This window comes from Diadema setosum, chromosome 7, assembly GCF_964275005.1.
Source record: "Diadema setosum chromosome 7, eeDiaSeto1, whole genome shotgun sequence".
Lineage (NCBI taxonomy): Eukaryota > Metazoa > Echinodermata > Echinoidea > Diadematoida > Diadematidae > Diadema > Diadema setosum.
In genome coordinates, this window is record NC_092691.1 from 2331342 (window position 1) to 2354543 (window position 23202).

The following is a 23202-nucleotide window of genomic DNA, read 5'->3' on the forward strand; positions in this document are numbered from 1 at the left end:
CCTCCTCGCTTGCATCCGCCTTCCAACAGCGCTCCGGATTGTCCAACGCTGCTCTCTACATAGCGTCGTGGCCGTATTGATGCGGAATGTGTGTATATTGTCTGGCCCGATGAGCTTGTTGTGTATGTGTTTTGCGGCGGAAAAGCAAGAAAACGTCGAGGCCCGTGCTCGCCTGCTGTCACTTTCGAGGGGGCTGCTTGAGGGTTGAGTAGGCCGACAGATGCCGGTCGGGCAGGGTACACAAAACCACCTGAGTCTCGCGTTGGAGAAGCGGCAGTTATCTTGCTTGCCACACACTTCACTCTCACACCATCTCACTCCTCCTCCTCTACACCACCACTCCTCACGAGTCTGTCGTCCCTCTGGATCTAACGAAACTGGTGGATAGCATCTCCTGGCTACCAGCAATTTGTGGGCTGGTATCAGAGTGGTACCACTTCACCTCACGACAATCCTTCCACTCTTCAGGGAAAGGGGATAGAACAAGAGTCCATGTCGACCATTTCTTCGCGATGACCATCTCATCGTAACTTCTTCTCTATATCGAAGTTAGTCAAGTTGCTCACTGGAGGACTGGACTACTAGCGGACCACTCCCTAGAGTTTTTGATTGGTAGGAGGAGACAGGGGTAATATTTTGCTCCCATCCGGTGCTGGTATCTCGTCGCTCTGCCCCTCCCCCTCCGTTCTGTTTGGAGTCAGGAGCCAAAACGCGTTTTGTGTTCGTGGATCTAAGGAGATATTTATTTTTCATTCCAAGCCGCTAAGATGATGGAAGAAATCACCAAACGTAAGTTATATCACCCACTTTTGATGTCGTACTCACACTTCATTCTGAACATAAATCTTTCAAATAGATGTGAATCGGTACTGTGTGATACCTTGAACACCATGTTGCACAATGTTATTAAGTAATTATACCAGTCACTTAATTTCATGTTTAATGTTCATAATGTACACTTACGTGAAATTGAGAAACTTTCATAAACTTATCGCTCCCAAAGTTTACAACAAATAACGTAATGAATAACGAAGCGCCTCAACATTTCAACTATTGTCTCAGTGCTCAGAGTTATTTTATTATGCATATTTTTGAAAGGGGATTGACTCTTTGAGCGAGTATTTTGTGAAGGCATTAATACCTAATTTTCTTGCCTTACTGTTCGATATCTATAGCCTTATAGACATGAAGAATATGGTTGATTGCTTTTCATTCAAGACTTGTGACGAACAATGATGAAAAGAAAAATAATTTTGAAATTACTGAGGTAGTAATCATTTTACAAGTAGTTGTTACTGTCAGTGGCCAGTCATTGTTAATGTTGGTAGTGAGCAGTCAAAAAAAAAAATACTTAACTTAGCAATCTTTGAAGGAAAATTGTCAGTATTCATATTTCTTACGATAGAAATCGCACTGTTACGCAACTATTAAAACTTGTAAACAGCCTACAAACAACACTGTAAGTGTTTTGTGTGACCATACAGCTAAATTGGTTTATCCTGTAAAGTGGAATACCATTACGAATATGCGTCATACATAATCATGGACATCGCGCTCACGTAGCATAAAAGACGTCCGTGAAAATTTATCATATCTTAGCACTAAAGCCTAGGTATATACCATAATATCGTGGCATGCGTCGAAAAGGTTTGTTAATTAACACACACGTCTACGTCTGAAATATCGCTGACAGTTACGTGTAAGCGGCGAGCCTCCCTGTGCGTCGGCTGCGGTGGGAGCATACAGGATCAGTACATCCTGCGGGTGGCGCCCGACCTCGAGTGGCACGCCGCCTGCCTAAAGTGCGCCGACTGTGGCACGTACCTGGACGAGACTTGTACGTGCTTCGTGCGGGACGGAAAGCCGTACTGTAAACGCGATTATCTCAGGTGAGTACTACCGGTATTCTCTTCTCTACCCACTCGCCCTCCACAACAAGGTATTGGATTTCATTGAGAAATTCCTTCCCATCCCCTCACTCCCCTTAAACAGATGAAAAACAGTGTAGATCTAGAGTTATTTCATTTCAAAACATCGAGAGCACGCTTCATATAAAACAAGTGGTGCAATGCAAAAATCAGACAAACTTCGTTCTCGTTGCGAAGTTTTTCAACGTTACTCCTTCCGCCGCATACAGCCTGTCCAGTCATTTACATTTCAATAGCAGACGTCCCTCCATCGAGCTCGACGATTTTTTTTTTTTTGCGTCCATGTCTGTGGTCACACTTGGGATGTATACCGCTTACACAGACATGAATGAAATAATTACCTACTACTCTAATGACTACTGCATGTGTGTAATGTTGTAGAGTTTTGGTAACGATCCGAGAAACCGAACCTTGGAAACACATTTCATAATCTCGCTAAAGTTGTACAGCAGATAAGTGGTAATGAATGATGATTATTATAATATATCCAATCGTTCCTTTTACATCCATAATGGATGATACACTTGGATCGCGCGATTAATCATTTTCTCATTGACCTTACGATGAGCGTTCAATTTAGACTCTTTCGCTTATCACTGCCTGAGATAACATAACTATGGAATATATTATAATTTAGCCTTCGGGGCTACTATTTTACACATTTTTTTTCCGATAAACTATCAATCTGTCTATCTTTCAATCAAACAAGCAATTAATCAGTCAACCGCAGTTAGCATGTATACTCTCAGTTGTCTGTTACAGAAGGGATCTTTGGTTCCAAAATATCCTTCAGATGAAACCTTAATCAAGCTTTCTGAGACACAATGAAAAGCTCGTCAAAACTAAAGGGGACGATGATATTTCGCTCTACTCCCTGCAAATTAAATTTTAAACTTTGAAGGCTGCTAGGAACCAGGCTTGAAAAAGAAAACAAAAAACACGTCCAATCTTGAGTCCACTTCCTCAAAATTCGATGGTTTGGTTCACCATCTCCTCCACTATACCAAATAACTTCTACCGAATCAAGTGTCTCATTCCGCGAAATTTGTCATCTATCTGCGTTGACTTCTTCAAAGTTTAAATTACTCATGGTAGTGACATGTCCGCTTGGATACCAAAGATGGTATTTAATTACTTCAATTTTTAACTTCAACTTCAATTACTTACAATATAAGATCTTATATCGATGAGGTAAAGTGGGTAAAATATTGTGATCTTATAGTTTTGATTTTGACAGTCATCTATAGGGTTTAGCTGAGGAAGCAAGACCAGAATGCAAACTTTATTGAATGTTAGCTGGCGAATTCGTTGCCAAGTGAGAGGCGAATAATCTTAGTAAGATTTTGATTTTTTATTTTAGTTTTAATTACTTCCCCGATAACCGCCACCCATAGCAGACCGTTTTTCGATGATTTTCTTCACCATGTATATATTTCTGTCTTTAATTATCAAGAGCTTTGCTCGTACAAAGAAATTACTCGACCAAACTATATACCTTTTCTTCTGTTAAAAAGATTGACATGATTGAAGTCTTTGCGTGCTAAGAGGTTTCAACAAACATACATAGGCCTATAGCCTATCACTCAATTTGTAACCCGTACAACATCTGCTAATCGATTTATGTTCACGATGTGATTTTTTTTTTCGCACGAGGAAATTAGCATTTTAATCTTGGTGTGAATAGCAGGTGATTAGGCACTCCATACACGAGACCTACTTCCATGTATTGTAGACTTTAGCGGCTACTATGGCAACAGTGTAGAAATCCTTGAAGCTGATTGGTTGTTGCCATGTGGATTGGTCTTATTGCAAGTGAACATCTTGTTAATGTTACGGCTTCCATGCAGCAGGCAAATTATAATGAAATAAGTATGGAATATTCAAAATTGTATTGCTTCAATTTCATGGAATGGTTAAGCCGTCGTATTTTCCATTAACCGTTAACGGCCATAAATTCATAGAATGGATAATTACCGATGATAGCGAAGGCTGGGAATGCTAAAAACAAAACGATCTTTTTAACTCACCATCTTCGCCTCCAAACGCGAGAGGTATACAGCCCATTTCGTCTATGCATAACGTTTCCTAAAGCCATCAAATGACATAAATGAAATACGTCGTTGGCATACACTAAACGAAATAATTTTCGTGACGAATTGTCCCGTTCCAGATTATAGAGGGAAGTCCCTCATAAACGCAGGGTAATGATTGCAGGTTGTTTGTGTATCGATTACAACTATCTCCATAGTGTGGCACCTACTCAAGACGGCTGGTGTAATTTCGAGAGGGCGAAATCACCAGCATGTGTGAGAGATATGTTTACTCTGAAAGCGGGTCAATTGTTTTATTTCGAGCTCTCGACGATCCACAATCCACCTACAACGAAATGTGACAGGCTATATGGACAATCAATCATAGATACTAACATGTCTCTTCAACGACTATTATCTCGCTTGGAAAGGGATAGAAAAAAAGTTGAAATGTGAATGTTATGGGTTAACATTTACGTTGTTTTCTCCTGCTCCTTGCGCCATTTGATTTTGATTGATTTTAAGTGTATTTTAAGAGAGTGAATTCGTATAAATATCTTAACGTAGTCTCGCGGTAATTCAAGCATGACAATGTCATCTTGGCGATATGCATCACAGAGGAACTAGAGCGCCTGTATCACTAAGGTTTAAAAAAAAAAATCATCTTTGGATAATGTGGATTTTTACCTTCTTTACGCTATTCAATCGATCATTGACTTAGGTTTAGCTGGCGATTTTTTTTTTTTTTTTTTGGGGGGGGGGTCATATTTGGACTGCCATTTAGAGGGCTGTGCAATATTATACGTTGACGAAAAAAACAGATAATTATATTAGGTAGGTTTTTCTGTCTATTGGACGATATAGTATTGGACGATACTTCTTTTTTGAACGAACGTTTTCGAATGCTAAGCTAACAAAAACGCACAATGAATAAGTATGTGGTACAAGTATGTCCCTTCAGTGCCTTTTTTTAAACATAATTTTCCCTCCCCTCCCCACCCCACCCCATCAGATATTTTGACTCTTCTTTTTAGGCATTGACATTGGACGAGAAGGGGGAGGGGCTCCCATTATAGAACTAAATATGATAATTATACGCCCCGCGCATTGTCTCTACCCTTGACTCATACCCCCTCCCTTTTTCTCGATCCCCCCCCCCCCCCTCCACCGCCCAAATCTAGATATCTGTTGTTCCTCGTCCGACAGATTGCACCATTGATTTATCATCATAATACTGCACGACCAAATTAGGCGTACTGGCAGGCCCAGCATTGCCGCTGTTCATTAGCCGCTATACGGCGGCCCATGAAGCGAACTCCTGTACGTTGTGTATGGCGCTTTCGCATGCATATGACTAGAAGAGCACGTTATACGGGGCAGAGGATGAATTAAGAGGAGGAAAAAAACAGAAGGTGAAGGAAATAGAGGTAAAGAAAGAAGGGCTATACTGCACTGAAAATCGAACAGATGTGTACCGTCTACACCGCCAGTCGTGTAATAGCTCCGCCGCTATTCCCCGGGCTAAACGGGCGCGAGGCTCCTGTCACGTTGGACGGACAGTGACAGTTGGCAAAATACGACCATGGGTAGGAAGTGAAAACACGTCGGACGCTCAGGGGCTCGGCCCGAACTGCGGCGACCCGACTTGCGTGGAAGACAATATTGGATATCGCAGTTCATAGGGGGAAATTATTCTTAAAAACAGTAAGATCGTCTGCTCTTGCTAACTCTCACACTCTTCTTTTCTCTTCTGTTTTCTCTCCCCCCCCCCCCCCAATTTTTCTTTTACCCAGCACTATCTACAACAAACTAATGCAGCATTCTACCGTGATTGAGCGTTAACATTCTCACTGCGCGTATCTCACATTGCCTTATCTACCGTGATGAAACAGGTGTGCGTAATCGCGTGCTGTGTCTGAAGGTGTATAGGGTGTTCCCTTATGTGAGCCTCCGAATTCCCACCGAATTTCATTAAATAGACGTAATTTAGTCGAACGATGGGTTATACCATTAGTTTATATATCAAACTGACGTAGCGGTGACAGAATTTTAGAAGTGCCCCTTTCATTTTCGACTTGGATGCCAAAGACATAATCTATTGTTGTTAAGATATCTTGGTTTATTTCTGGTAACAGTATATTACGACCACGGAGGCAAATTTACAATGTCTAACGTGGATTATCACTGAAACTAAAATCAGTCAAATCGAGTTCTATAGATGATTCTATATGCTCCTATGCATTGAACTCTGTATGATACAGATGGCAGGCTTTAAGGTTATGAGAAATTGTATCTCCACGAAATGATATTTTCTGCATCTCTCCATAATCACTAATTGTGACCAAGAATAAATTATCTACGTGGGGGGTGGTTCGAGCCTTTGGATCGTAACCTCGATCATTGTCTGACGATTAACTCTTTAAATGCCAGAAAAATTGCTGCCCTGTAGAATTCGTGAGTATCATAGGTTGCAAAATTGCAACCTTGCCAAGCTAAGATTTAGGCCTAATAGTTAAATATATATATCCTCTACGTAAGCTTTGCAAAGTAATATAGGCACATAGAATAGAGTGATTTCATTGAAAGCAGTCAAAAATATTTCCTGTTCATCAACAATGCAGACAGCATGTGACGCTGGTAGACCAGTGAGAGAGAAAAAAAACCATCAAAATATGTCAGAGTACCTGAAAGCATACACAATACTATGGTGGAAGACACCACGTTTTGAGGAGAGAGTGCTCCATTCCTGTTTATTCTCTCATAAACACTGCGCGTTCAGGTTGTGAATACGGTCACTCGAACACCTCCTTACCCTGAGATAAAGGGGGAGTTCTTTGCTTCGTCTCGGGGCGAGCTGTATTCGGTTTCTTTGGAGGCGATTCAAGTGGCTGCGCTTCGCTCCGATTTCTGTGGCCAGCGAGCTTCTCAAAGGGCTCACGACCGCTTTATACCACCCTGGCGTGCACTATTGTACGCCACTCTCCCTGTCTCTCTTTCTCTTCATTCCACCCCCCCCCCCCTCTCCTTTTCTCGTTCTTAATCACCACCCCCCCCCCCCACCTGCGAGGCAATACACACATTGGTAAACACGCACACACACACACACACTCTTCCATGCTCTTGCATATCATTCCACTGACTCAGAGCTGCGACTATGGCATTTTGGATGTACATCTTGAAGAATACCTATCCGTGAGTGAAGAAGGTAGGCCGTTCTCCCGCAATTTTGCGCGAGGTTACCGCACAAAAGGAGGTTTGATTTGACTGGCTGCTTTTGTATACAATGAGCGGCCGATTCGGAAACATCCCCGTACCTAACCATTATCACAGACAAGTCTCGCGCAGAAATTCGTTTTAGGAAATAACATCTTAGAGGATTTACGAAAAAAAAACCCCACATATCGACTCGCAAGGCAGATAATTGATACGTCAAGACCTATACCAAAAAGGCAAACTCTTCGTATCATTACATGTATCCTAAAGTTTTGGACCGCACAGTATGAATAACCTTCGTTTTATGTTCTCTGCAAGCTCAAGGTCAATAAACATACATCGATGGTGGTCATGTTTTTATCTATACATTACAACGCAGGAATGCATCATAACACGGGATCGACCATTTTGTAACCGTCATTCATATGATGCTGTTTTCTCATAAAAAAATTCTTACCACAATCTGACCTCGCTGTGTAATGAAATTCACGTATTATTGAATTCCATGTGAAATTAAATACCATTGCAAGAAATACCAAATAAAGACGATTTGCTGTGTATTTTAACAGAACACAGGGAATCTTATGAATGCACTCACCAAATAGCTCCAAGTTTTGTTTGTATGTCTGTATTTCCCCTCATATTTCAGAAATTACGCAATTCCCTGGCAAAATCGCAATACCACAGTGATCCGCTGTAAAGCTCACAATTCGCCCAAGCGTTGGCAGAAAATGAAATGACGGTTTGTTAATTTGATTATCGGGATTAAACATTGATGAATTTCCACCAACAGCGAAAAAAAAGTCAAGGTGAAACGAATCGCGGGATCCTTGCTTGTACTTGAGAATTGATTTGGTGAAAGGGTAATTACATAATGAAATACACTCGCAAGAGATTTGTATGTGTGTGTGTCTGCCTACTGGGCAGGGCTTTGGTTTATGCGAAATTATCGGACAGAAAGCTAGGGGAACCGACGTCAACAGAGATGAAGACCAAGTATAGTGGATATCAAAACCAGTCAACTGATTGTGCAGTCTGTTTGGGGATACAATATTCACAGCTGCGCACGTTTCACAATGGAGTCTAATTAACAATCAATTATTACGCGTTTCCCATTCTTTATTGTCTGTATCATAAAATGGTTTGAAAGAACATCGGCATGATCAGTGTGATATGTGCGAAACATGTCGCCTGAGCTCTCCAAATGGAAAAAAAAAGAAGGAAATGTTACTCTCGTGCAAATACATTGTTATAACTTACTCCATTATTGACATTTTAATTTGTAGTTTCGTTGACATTATCATTATTTAAAAACAAATACTATCAATTTCGGTTACAGACAAAAAACAAAAGCAATCTTGCCTGTTTGGCTTTCATGTGTTATGTTCACCAAGAGTATCAGTACATGGAACATTTTAGCACTCCCTGCTGCCATGGTTACACTCTGTATTTTTTTCCCCTCCTCCACATCTCACCTACTAATCATCCCATCTGCTCGTCTGCTTACGTGATGGATGTCTTCTATTCAATTCGCCTCCAATTCGTTCCCATTCACTGTGCGATGCTTCTCCTCTGTAAGATACAACAATGTTCATGGTCATGACGATGAAGAAAAAAAAGAGGGGGAGGGTCAAATCTTCAAAGCTTGTAAGGGAAAATTCGCTTGACATATCAGATTGATTACTTAATAAAGTTTAACTGAATTAAAAGCATGGGAGATTGAACTTGGATTTAAAATCAATATAATGTTCCTTGCATCCCACCATTCCAACCACGAAATAAACTGATAGAAAAACAAAAACCGCCATACAGACACCATGACAGACCCGTAACAAGTGAAACAAAAGATCTAGAGCGTTGTCTTTGTCATTTACAGGTTTAAAAGAATCGTTCCTTTATATGTTGTTCTAATACGCTATTGATTTCAGTCTATCCCCTTCTCCTTCTTCGTCACTTCCTTATTCCCAAGTTGTCATTTTGACATACTGTGAAAATTCTGACTTGCCCTTTTAATTCTGAAAATCAGAGTGAGCAATGTCATTGAGAAGTTTGGAGCGAGTGATCACTTCTCTTGGTTCTCATGGCAACTACAAACTTTTCTTAAACAAACCTGAATAGCATCAAAGATGTATGATACTGGTCATATGTGGATGTCATTGTCTTTTCATTAGTCGATACAAAACTTGATTTATCAAATTGTAATATCAAACTCGAGATCCTCATTGTTATCCTCGTAATATTCCAAAGTTAGGATCTTTTATCCTTGTCCTATCCCATCTTCGTCATCATCACCATTGTTAATAACATTTTCACAATCGTGATATCACCACCATCATCACTATCACCATCACCACTGTCATCATCGCCATCAGTATCATCATCGTCATCATCGCCATCAGTATCATCATCGTCATCATCATCGTCGTCATCATCATCACCATCACTATCACTATCACTATCACCATCACTGTCACCATCACCATCATCATCACATCATCATCACCACTGTCATCATCACCATCAATATAATCATCATCATCATCATCATCATCATCATCATCATCATCATCATCGTCATCACCACCATCATCATTATCATTATCATCATCACTAGTGTTTTCACAACCATCATCATCATTACCATCGCCAACATCAGCATCAGAATCACCATCGCGATTTTGATGATCTCATCACAATAATTATCAGTATCACGTCACCCAGAACGTTCCGCAACCAACCCCTAAAAAAGAAGAAAACATAAGTCTCTGAATTCAATTTCCTATCACTGAGCTTCAATGTCCTACACCTTGTCGTTATTTTGTAACTCTAATAACGAAGGGAAAAAAAAAGCACGACATCAAAATTTCAAATGTATTGCTAATTATCAGAGGTACACACATTGGAATATCGACGTGCCGTTATGATATTATGCTCATTTAGAAAATGAAAAATATGATAATGAAAATTACTGCATGCTTCTCAGCTCTTCTGAATTAAAGGGTCATTCTTTAAGTCTGTAATTCTCTCTAGTAATTATGTTACACGAAATGCCAACAGTGTTTCGGAAGAGTGGTGCTGTGCGGCTTAATTAACCCAAAGTGACTCATTACCCCTCCCTCGCTGTAGCGATCGACAACAAAACAATATCGTGTTAGTCTAGTCTGGTCGAAAATGTCTCTGTTTGCGATTCACGTGCGTCATTTTCATCTCTTTAATACCCAAGCTAACGCAGAGACATTAGAACTCAATATAGGGAAAATATGAAAGCAAGTGACCTTTTATCAAAATGTCAGAAATTGTGTGCATTGGGCGTGTGCTACAACCAGTCCTACGAACACGTCGAATGCTATCAGTCACGTGTTCGTTAGAAGGATGTCGATAATACCATTCTCCTCTAGCTCAAATTGGTTGACCCCTGACCTCTGACGACAGAAGGTCGCCCATTCTTTCCCACAAATTCCGGGTTTTGTTTTGATTTTTTTTTCGCCGAGATGTGAAAAGATTCTCCTTTGAATAGCGGAGCAAGCGACTGTAACGATCTGATCAAGACGTCTACGGTGAACCCTTCCCATTTCGATTGGGAAAAAGACATGAACTAGTGGGACACATCGCTGACCTAAAAAAGTGAAGCCCCAACACGGGCCGCCGCTATGTGCATAAATAGCTCGAGTATTTGTTTAGCCGAATTGGCGTGAAAGGCGAGCGGGCCAGAGTCCCGAGAGCGAGGGATTTGAACCTCGCTGGATCCATTGATACACGGAGTCCTTTGCGTGCGGGGGATACTACGAGAGGAGCGAGTTCGTGACTGAAGCACGGGCTTGCGGTATTACCTGCGAAGTCTGCGATAAGTCACGCAGATTTCGAGCCACAAAAAGAGGGGCGAAAAAAGATAGAAAGCCCCGATGATTTGACAGAAAGTAGAAGAAGAGAAGAATAGGCATGAATGCCAATGTTGACCAGATTTTCCTCAGACCTTAGACAGGAGAACCAGGCGTGAAAACAATTCATTTGATTTCCCCTCTTTTCACTTTCCTTTTTTTTTCTTCCTCACACCGTCTTCCCCTTCTTCGTTTCTCCGCGTTTTATCCCGCCGAGATGGATTGATTAGCCCTGGTGGAACACCTCGGGAGCACCCGACATCCCGTTTTACCCGCTAAATACACACGAACAAATCGTCGCCTGGCCAGGCCGCGAGAACGCGAGCAGACGACGGAAAATTAAACTCCGCGCGCACATATCATCTGTACACACAAAGACTAAAGCGCAGTGAAAGAAAGAAATGCGATGATCTCATACAATGCTGATAGCAACACCTCCTCAATTTACCTCTTTCATTTCACCCTTTCCTCTCTTTTTTCCCAGTTCTTCTTCTTTTTTCCTCCCCTCAATCTCATCCATCGGCTTGAGGGAGTCCCAGGCTTGGCCGAGAACATGGCTTACCCCCTCATTACCAAGGTGATAAGTGGATATCCGCTGGTTGATTTCAATGCACGTCAGTGTAATTACGCCCGATAGTACGCAATCGTCCGCGGAACTCATCTCGCACCTACCTGACAATGCGAAGACCGTACTAATTAACTCACCTTTGTGTATTCACCCAAACCCTGTAGTCTCATATCCCCAGACTTTTGTATATAGGTCCTAAGAATTCCAATTCTTTTACTTATAAGTATGACAGTTACGCTATCGATAGCAGTATGTATTATGATCTAGGTAGTGTGATCTAAATAAGAAATAACCGAAGACAATAAAAGCAAAATAGTGCACAGAGTAAAGACATTAATAAAACATTCCATTTTTGTTTTGTAAGTGACGATATTCAAAGATTTGAATAGCATGGTTTGTGTAATTGCACGAATGCAAATTTTTAATTACCTTTCTGGTAATTGAATAACGTATAACATTCGATAATATGTTAAGGGACGCTCCTATTGATGTTTCAACGAATCCGCAAATCGGCGTAGAACTACATTGTACGTCTCTGTAAAGCTGGCACACCTGTGTGCACAAGAATGACATATAAGATGGGAGAGAAATGCAAAATGAGATCATTTTTCATTCCCGCCATTGTAAAGATTTTGTACAACAGCCGATCGTATGTGAAACGCAGTGTCTGTATTCGTCTCTCTCTCTTCTCTCCCTCCCTCCCTCCCTCTCTCTCCTTCAATAGATTAAATGTGAGATGTTCCTATCATCTGTTTCAGTTTCTTCTGCTTCCCATGGTTTGTTTGTCTGCTTGTTTGTTTGTCTGCTTGTTTGTTTGTTTGTTTGTTTGTTTGTTGTTTTTCATGTTAAAAAAAGAAGGTTTGGTGTTTGCCATTCACGTACGTGAAAAGAAACCAGCTATGTGTATTCATTCACCAATAGATCGTCAAGCAATTAATTTGAAGTCCTCTTCATCTTCTGAAATAGCCAGACTAAAACTCTTTGAGTTAATTCTGGAGGGCGAGGAAAACGAATTCTTTTCGGTCCTTGACGTACAATTGTGGTCTCCGTCGGTGTGATTAAGAACTTTTAATTGATGGTGAAAGTGATCACGCCTCAGTTCACTTCAGTTAAGTTTACATCAATTTGCTCCACACGATTGCTTACAAAGCACAAACGCGGGCAAGACTGGTGTATTCGCCTGCCCAGCACCAAATTAATCAAGCCACTTTCTCAACTATCTCGTACAGAATGAAATAGAACAAGAAATGACGATAAATAAAGAACATAGGTAAAGAATTATATCTTGCAAAGATCTCTCTACGTGTCTATCTCGAAATCTATATCCCACTCTCGTACATAATCTCTCTCTCATATCTCTCCCTTCATATAATTATGTAAAGAATAGATATATATATATTACGTATCAAATATGTTTATTCATCTATTTATTCATTTATTCATTATCTATTTAATCATTTATTTAACTATTTATTTATTTATTTATTCATTCATTCATTCATTCATTCATCTATTCAAGGTATTTTTTTACCATAGGGAGCAGTGGTATTATATAAAAATGTTTTTGTTATCACATATGATGCATATGTGTACGTCAGTTGTATCACAAAATGTCTTACCATATAAAAATTTTGCAATAAAGCCTAAAATATAAGGAGATATCACTTTTTTTTATCCCTAAACCATAACTGTAAACGGTTTAGTCTCAAAACAATTATATCATACTAGTAACTATTGTTCAAATTTTGTATATTTAACAATACTTATATATACCATTGATTAAAATGATTAATTTTTTACATTGGTTGTTTCTATCCCTAACTCACATTTTAGAACTATTTTGAAACACATAAGTTGGATTCTTGTTACATGTGCAAATAGTAAAAAATGCCTTTGAAGATGGGAAATTAATCATATAAAACAATTTAACACTCAATTTCAACAGGTTGTTTGGCACCAAATGTGCGAAGTGTGCGCAGGGCTTCACCAAGAACGACTTTGTGATGCGAGCGCGAAATAAGATCTACCATATAGACTGCTTTCGGTGCGTGGCTTGTAGCAGGCAGCTGATTCCCGGCGACGAGTTCGCGCTCCGGGACGACGGGCTCTTCTGCAAGGCCGACCACGAAGTCATGGAGAGATCGCCGGAAAGGAACTCGGGTCCCAGTCAGAATGTCGCCCATCGGAATTACATCAATGGTGAGCAGAACTGCTTTTATCATCTCCTTTCTCCTCTTAGTTTCTTTCATCTTCTCTTTCCTTCTCTCCTTCTTCATCTTCTCTTCTCTCTTTATACTATGATATATAGAATATATGAATTGTATATATAATATGTATGTCACTCAATATATATATATATATATAGATATATATATATATAGATATATAATTTAGTATATATGTGGATTATAATTATGTACATTATATAATTATAATTTGTTATATATTTTCTTTCTTCTTTCTCTCTCCCATGTGATAGATGTTTAGCTGTTGTTTGTTTGTTTGTTTGTTTGTTTGTTTCACATCACCAAACCGAGATTCAATTCATTTCACGAGTGGACGTGGTAATTGTAATAAGGTTTTTGCCTCATTTCGGATAACAACAAAGACGTTATCCAAAATGTTCCTGAATATTCCATAGGTTTCCTTTGCAGATTTAAGGCGTCTTTCCACTATCTCATGATATGGGGTATATGTTACATTGTTGAATTGATTGTTAATGGACATCGTACCAGTTTTGAAAGTAAGCATTATTCAGTAATTCTTTGTACAACTGGTCTTTATTCAGTTCATGAGTTCGTAGATTCTTCAAGAGTACCGTTGCTTTCCTTTAAGAAGCCATACCTTTCTTGTGATGGATTTTTTCCCTTGAAATTTCATATTCAATTAATCAACCAAGAATACAAAAGTGATATTTCCGGTCCGTCCATGCGACGTGAGAGAGAATTCCTTGTGCCACAGAATGAACGCAGATCAAATTTCATAATATCCCAGCTCTAGGTATTATATTTCGATGTTTCAGCAAAATATCATCATCAAAGGTTGAAACTGAGCACCGTGAAACGAATTGAATATAAATGGGTCTGTCGACAAACCCTCAATCGTGTGTATGTGTGTGTCCATGTGTGGGTGTGGGTGTGCGTGTGTGATTAGAATATCAGTCGTAGAAGGGATAGCTAAGCCGCAGACACCCGCCCACCACTTACAATAATGTCAAATTATTCTCAGAATACATAGTTGAATGGATATACAGAGATGTACGATACACCATCACAACGTATGTTGGGGAAATGATGTCTATGAGTTTAATGAATACATCAACCTTGAAATGAAATTGGCGCGCTCATTTACATTAAACCGTCTTTAATCTCAAAAGCTCCCCGTGAAAGGACTGATAGAGTTAGTATATGGATGCTGTTCCAAAATAGTTTGGGGCATTCATACTCCCGGTTTCAGCACCGTTCAAGGACAAATAATTCACGGAGAAGATCCAAGCTGAGCATTCCACATGACTTCCGTTTCATCATTTTGTCTTTTTTTTACTACATTTCAAAGAAGAGAGGTTCCCAATTTGCGACAAAAATACATACATTGAGATGTAATGATGGACAATCTTGGAGCCAAAGGAGGGAACGAAAACAAACGCAAATATGGCGTTGTGTATTTGTTGCACTCTCTAGTCATTCAAAGATAGATCCAAAAGTGTCGGAGCACCCTGCCCAGATTGACACCTACAGCGCATGCAGGAATCATCAATTTTCTGGTCAATTTGGGCACCAAGGATGAAAACTCCTAATTTTAGCCAATCCAAACACAAACGTGGTATCGTTCGCCAGCTGACGATGCGTCATATATCTTTTTCCGTGGCTCGTCTCATCTCCCGTTGGAAATGACACTGAAATGATTATAATTGACATTCGCATTATTTTTTCTTTCCCTTTTCTTTCCCTTGTATAATCACAAAATTCAGAGTCACTGTCAGCTTTGTGAGGAATTACGTATTCCAGTCATGTCTCTTAGTCGCTTTTTTTGCTCGCTGTCGTAAATATGCTTGTCGAAAGAGTCTTGTGTTGGTGTAGAATAATATCACACCTTTTTTTCTTAGCTGGTTTTTTTTTTTTTCTGAAACCTTTATTTGATTTCCTTCAAATGATACAACGAATCAATCTTTAAGCCAATTATTACAATTGCATGTCCTACAATATAATTTCATTTCATTGCGTTTTTAACTATGTAATTCATATTTTACAAAGCCGGCTATTAAGTTTTATTTTGTACAGTATATCTTTATAACACGAATATATCATTTAAAACAATGAAAATATAAAACATAAAGTTCACGAAGGATTAACAAATACAAATAGCAATAAAACGGAAACCCGCAATTACTTAACATATACCCTCCCCCATCCCCAAGAAACACACACACCCACACGCACACTTAACTAAACATTCCCCTGCCTCACCCATAATGCAACACACACACAAGCAAACGTACAAACATACATACAATCACTTACATAATATGCGTTTTCTGCCTTTACGCAGGGAATATCATCTTTTCGTTTTAAAAGCGTTCTTTTCATTTCGATAAGCCATTTTTGGGGTAGAATGATTTCACATTGATTGCCCCCCCCCCCCCACCGTGTGACCAGAAGAGTTTGGGCTCGATGCTCTTGATCATCATAATCAAGAGAGTTTTTTTCCTCTTTCATTCACAGATTGCCTTGCCAGAAAAGACTATGTTCTGTTTAACCCTTTGTTTGTTATGAGTCCGAATTGGCCCAGAAAACCCAATAATGTTGTACGCACTGTCTAAAGTCCCTGGCACAGGAAAGCTTAAAAAGTGTAGCTTTCAACCGGATAGCATCAGATAACACTAGCAGCGAATGCTTGTAGATAAATTGATCCGAACACCGCCCTGCATCATGTTTGTATCAGTCCCGCTCATTACGTGCACCTGTTTCCATTTGGTACCCTTTCCCGTCATGCAACTATTGTTTTATGTTTACTGGCAAAAGGAAGCAAGTGACAGAAGAGATTTATTTTCACTGAGTAAAATTTATTATTTTACAATAGGTCGATATCGGTGTAATGTTATGACGGCTGTAGTCGGCATCTTTCCGAATGATTGAAATTTCTGCTTGACTTTGGACCCTCAAGTACAACGGGTTTATTCCAATCTTGTATCAATAACAATTCAGGGTTGGTTGAATTGTCACTTGCGAGCTTTTGCCAAAGTTAATCAGTATTCTGCTCTCGTACAATGGTAAACTCTTTCGTTACGTTCATATCTGCGATTATTCGATGCACGTATAAACGGAGCAAATTCATTTCGCGTTCAATTTTACCCTGGCTAAAGGCCATCGACACGGACCTTTAAATTCATCATTGGGGAGAAGTCTCCGTGGAGAAGGAGAGAGATGTTATTATTACAAAGTCGAGATCGGACCCCCTGTGGGCATGTGTCGTTCTCCGCGATGAATCGCGGGAAGCGTCGAGGGAAGGCGTCCTCGACGTCTTCGTGCAATGCAAACGAGGAGAAGAAGCGAATTAAGGCTCGCGTTGCGATCCGGCGAAATCAGTCACGGCGTGGCGGACGATTATGCGCTCCGGGCGGGTTTAGTCGGGAATGCGGCGAGGGCGGACGCTCGCTCCGCTGTCCCGAGTCCTCGATGCAGCATCGGAATAGGATAAGTGAATGTGGGAAGTCTCTTGTCCGCGCTATCTATTCCCATTCTCAATTCTTGATTAAACGTACCGCTTCTCATGACTCGGGCTAGGAAGAGGGGGAGGATATACGGAAGGGGGGTTGTTTCTCAAAGCGGGCTCCCGAGTGTGGACGTGCTGTGTGAGTCGGAAGTCGATTCCCTTCGGGGTTAAGGGGCAAAACCGAAGAATTGAAGAGGCGTGTAATAAGAAGCATCAACTGGGACATGTGCTCGGGCTATTTAGAGCGAATGAAAACCGTGCGTGGGAAGGATCCTTGTGAATATCTTCTAATTATCGTGGAATAGAACTGGCATATAGTATAAGGGTTATGATATGCGCAGTACGGTAGATGGATGAATACAGGGTTATCTTTGATTGTACTGTAGCTGCACAAAAGGATAAGAACTCCAGATTAATAGATAAGTACATGGGGAAAAAATAATACTGATTATTCCTATGTAGTGACGAAGTGTGGAAGAATAAACAGATAGAATGATGGTGCAAAAAACGAACAAAAACACCGGCAAATAAAGCAATAAAAGAAACCCAAACACAAAATGAAACCGATTAATTTCTCTGTTAGCAGAGGCTATGGAGCTGTGCAATTCAAATTTAGACCAGCGGCTTTGAAATAATGACTCCAAAAGTGTTTCTTTTTTAATCATATTTTTCTTTAAAGATACCCACAGCTTATCTGGACCTACTAGTTCATGGTTTCATGCAACAAGGAAAAAAATCGAATAGATACAAAATCTATCAAAAGATATCAAAAAAGAGCGAAATAGAGGGGCAAAAAGAATGAGAAAGAGAGAAGGAAACTGGACTAGTGAAGAAAATAATGAATGTAAACAGCACAATGCTCGGAAGAATCGGTATTTTGTTTATTGCGTTCATTGCATCAGCGTATACAAGAACGACAAGAAACAAGAGGGCGGATAGAGAAACAAATGGAAAGCTGGCAAAAAGAGAAACGCGACGGATCCTATACATACACATTCAAATCACTCCTGAATTCAAGTGGACCATCCTAATCGTATTAGCTGTGTGTATTCTGAATGGGAATAACAATTCTACAACTCTTGTACAGTGATGCCCGGCGGGAAGAGAGTTTCAGTTACTAGTATCGCAGCGTTCATTGATTTTTTTTTTTTCATCTTTGCGGATACCATATCGCTTACGTCCTTCGGAAACATAATGATGATTACCGAATTGGTGGTAGCATTCTTGTTCAGACAAATGATTAAAAAACCCACATGTGCATTTGGTTTCATAACAGAAACAGCACACTACAAGTATAGAGTTACAGTTTATGCAGCTTACCTCACAATCATTCAATGGGTATTTACATATTAGTTCCGTTTGGAGTCAATGTCCTTAGACATCAAGATAGATTAGTCATTCGTTATTCCCCATAGACTAGATATCAGGTTGAAACGTGTTGATGTATAGCCCATTACATCCAACGCAACTCCCATTTTGCAAAGCCAGTTAAGCGTAAGAGGACCTTACATGTCGGACCAAAAGATGCTAACAGCTTGTCGGTGAACTCTTCGTATGTAACATTGTATGTTCTATAGTAGTAAAAATAAAAGAAGTTGAAAAACTTACTACCACCATACTCAATATCGGTTGATCTGTGACATAGCCAAAGTAAGGATCATCATCTGTAATTAGCCGCGATGACAGTTGGAGGAGAGATGAGAGGCGAAAATCGTCTCATCACCTGCCTGGTTTGGGCAATGCATGGTCTTCGGAAGATGAAACCCGTGATAGCATGTCAACCGAAAATGAATCCCTATAAATCAGCCTTACACCAGATCTTATCATCTAGCGATAGAAATCCTATCAGCTATTTTTTTTTTTTAGAGAAATCATACAGTTGTGACTTTCATTCAACAAATCTTGTATTCAATTAATTGCCAAGAAAAATGTATGCTCCTGTTATAATCTGGTGCTTAGTTTCGATTGTTACTGTGCTCATTGTACCAATGTGCTTTGTCCATCACCGCTTCCTTTTTTTGTATTTTTAGATTGAAATTATTTGAAAGATGGAACAAAATAATATACATAAACACTCATGCACACACAAAAACACACGTGCGCACGCATGCTCATATGCACACACACACACACACACACACACACACACACACACACACACACACACATAGTCACACACAAATACAATATACAATATTCAGAGAAAAAGATACCGTTTCCCATCGACCGTTCCCTCTGGTACGGGTGCGTCGCGTCGCGACGCTAGGAACTTGGGATATTATGCAAATAGGCGACGATGCGTGCAGGGTGGCGGAAAAACCACCCAATTACGGCTGAAGTGCCCGCTAATCGCCGTTTTTTGATGAGTCGATGAGCGGGGCGATGAGGCGAGAGATGGGTACACCATGCTGCATTTCGGAGGGAATATCAAGACGACGAATTTCACGCCAAGATTATCGCGTCCATTTGTACCTGCCACCTCAAATCTACCACCATCCTCCCGATGTGCAGCCGAGCGCTCGACATCAATTTTCGTGATGAAAAGAAAAGTAAAGTAGCTTTGAGTTTAGAACTTAAGACCTGTGGGGTTTTTTCTTCTATTATTAAATAGTCGTTTGGACAATGTCCTCCACTTCAACAATGTAACAATCATTGAGTAAATTGAGAAATGATTGCGGAATTGCCTCAAATGACAAGATATCAACATAACATAGACGGAGCACGTTATATTGTTGTTGTGTATGTATAAAGGTCTTTTATAAAGATCAACGGTCATGACAGATGCATTGAGAACAATTCTAATCTACCCCCGATGTACAGCCGTCACACTACGTCACGAGTTGTGCACTAGAAAGCGGGCAGACAACCATAAGACCGCCACGGTATGCCCACCATACCATCATGACGGCTTGCCGGTGTATCCATCTTGACGCGGCTTTACCTCCACCGATAATCTGACAGCGATAGGGAGTATTGAATACAACTTTTCACTCATCCAGCTCTGTATGCAAAGATGGCCTTATACGATACTTAAGGTTTATCTATGGAGAATAGTAAATAGAGATGTAACGTTCTAGCTTTTGTCTTTTCAACGCCCTTGCCTTATACGGATCAGATATATACACACTGCTACTACTCCCACCTCCTGAACACTAATGATGATGAATATCTATTTTATGATCACTGCACTATCACCAGAAGGAACCAAACTTTTCCTACGCACTATAGGCTCAAGACACACGCGACACAATTTGTAACTATCTTTATACCGACACTTCTAAAAACACCATAAACAAGACTGGTAACACACTAACACCACTATCATTACAATAAGACCAATCCACCAATCCCAGCTTCACTATCATCATCGGCAGGTCTTCCGAACTTACTGTTGCCATGGTTTCACGCCTCTCTTTCCACCATGTCACCTTTCAAGTCTAAAACATCGATGTTGCCGCCTATGTCCCCATCTCTGGTTCCTCCTTTTCTTGCATATAGGCCTAGTCAAGGAAAACGCCGTGTAAAATGCACATTATTGCAAATACATAAAGCTATAAACTTCGATGAACTTTAGTTAATAGATCTTCATCACAAACAATGCGCAAAACGTCGACTGAATGTCCCAGATGGAACCAGACGTCAGTCAAGTGTCAGTAAAGAAGAAAATACATTAAACCTAAAATACAGCTAAGAGTTAAAGGTTTTGACATTATCATCCTGTTTCTATGAAATCCCCGGAGACATATCATTGCATTTCATTTCATTTGTTTCATTTTATTTATTTTCATTTTCAACAAAGAATATAAGTGTACAAAACATATCATGCAGTAACATATTACCCCCGGCAGTGCCCGTGGGGGGGGGGGGGGGAGCAATATCCTCCTGTTCACCCCATCTTCCTTTTATCACAGAGCAGAAAGATGTTAAATAACTTTGTCCTTGCTAGTATCATGTATAGTAATAAACGTTATGGGATAGTTGGAAACTCTTCCCCGGGAACTCTTCCCGCTTCTTCCTCTCTCCTTCTTTCTGTATCTTCTCTCTTAAATCCGTTCCTCAGTCGTGTCCCAAACCCAAACCCCGTCTCCTTCTCGGACATTCCTCGTCCTTATCACTCTGTGGATGCCTCTTAGCGGACAAGCCTAATGTAAATACACGTGTAAGATGCCCTCTTTAATGTCTCGCTCCGTCCTCTCATCACACGCCCGACTTGGGCCTGTAAACGGAAGGGGCTTCTGCCCGCGCGCGTCCCTTCACTTTAATAGTACGCACATAGACAACCCGATTGCATCTAACGTAAACAGCACAGAAGTCCTCGAGAATCTAACTCCCCACAGTGGAGCTGATTCGTTTACATGAATGTATATGTCTCAATCATAAATTTACCCGCCAAAATAATGTAGGCTGGTCGCGTGCTCTCGAGTCTTCGCCGATATCTTGCTTAATACTCGTCTGTTTCTTTTTGTCTCTCTGTCTGTTTCTTCCCTTCTTTCTTCCTCTTTCTATCTCTCTCTTTCACAATTATTTTGAAATAAAGTACGGGACGAGCAGCCGGCTCGTCAGACGATGTGATCAGTATTCTGTGCGTTTCTCATGAATTTTGGATTTGCCGATCTTTCTAATTAAGAGAACTACAGAGAATGTATTTCATTATGAGTGCTCTTCTCTCCCTCCCCACCCCCTTCTGTATTTTCAACCTGTATTTTTGTACTATATTTGCTTCAGCATGTTACGTGACAAGGGTTTGTGCTTTCTCCTTTCGATGTCTTCTGCTCAAGTCGCAACCATCCAATTATGATTTGAGTCATTTCATTTCGTGTTCCTCCTGTTCATGTTGATTCCTCCCTTTTCCTATCCATCTTTCCTTTCTAGTTTCTTCTTCTCTCCATCTCGTTCACTGTCTACCTCTCAACTTTTTTATTTCTCCCGAGGAGGGTGAGGGGGAGAGGGGAGTGGAAGATGGGTATGCAGGGAGGCGTGAAATCATTTTTCAGCTTGAAATTTTCCAATTAATTCTGCTGGCGCGATCCGTGAAACCTGGTGCTTATAGGGTCATTAATGATTCATGCGCTCGTCTGAGAGAGATTGGGGCGTTTCTCCAGGCACAGACCCACTGCCGCTCCACCACCACTGCTGCAGGCACTACCAGTCCATCGAAGGCCCGGTCCCTTTCGCCCAACACTACTACCACCACCAACACCACCACCACCACCAACACCACTATACCACTATACTAATAACTTCTGACTACATTGTTGGCCGTTTTACGGAGTAGATTCACACCCTACCGTAGGCAATGGATTTGTGTCTTTCGTTATCAGTACATAATCACTTGGTATTTGAGATGTCATCAATTCCAATTTTTATTTTCCGAAAAGATAACCAACAAAAAGAAGAACACTAAACAGAAATTATCTTCTCTATGATCCCGCTCTTGTTACCTGTAGACTGTAGAACACGATGTTTGTTAACATCTTTCAAGACTTGATCTTGAGGAGTATTTCGCATTGGAGGAAATAGTCACGTGATCGCAATGGATGAGGACATTGTAACGAAGTAAGATGATTCTTGATTATCTAATTGACGTAGTAAAATAAAAACACCTGAAAATGAAAATTTAAGCGGACTTGGGTAAAACATTAGGACAAACACTACCGCATGAACATCGACATGTCATAAGGTCATAACTTAGGCATTCACACATTTCAAAAGACTTCTTTTCCTATCACATAAGTTTGGTGTCACTTGCGAAATGCCTTTCACCCGTCAGGGTGAGGAAGCATCTTTTCAATGTTCAAGGTATTGTTTAGGAAATTGAATTTATGCGATGCATAATAAGGTTGCATGACCCAGTAAAGTGGTCTTCCTCACGT

The 23202-nt window shown here is 40.4% G+C and overlaps 1 protein-coding gene across 1 annotated transcript in view; it reads left to right on the forward strand.

Moving 5' to 3' along the window:
• Positions 1-770: 770 nt before the first annotated feature.
• Positions 771-23202, forward strand: part of LOC140230896 (insulin gene enhancer protein ISL-1-like) — an 80022-nt gene continuing 57590 nt past the window's right edge. The window contains exons 1-3 of the mRNA XM_072311038.1: positions 771-789; positions 1694-1889; positions 13563-13816. Coding sequence (XP_072167139.1) covers positions 771-789; positions 1694-1889; positions 13563-13816 — 469 coding nt within the window. The remainder of the gene's footprint in view (positions 790-1693; positions 1890-13562; positions 13817-23202) is intronic.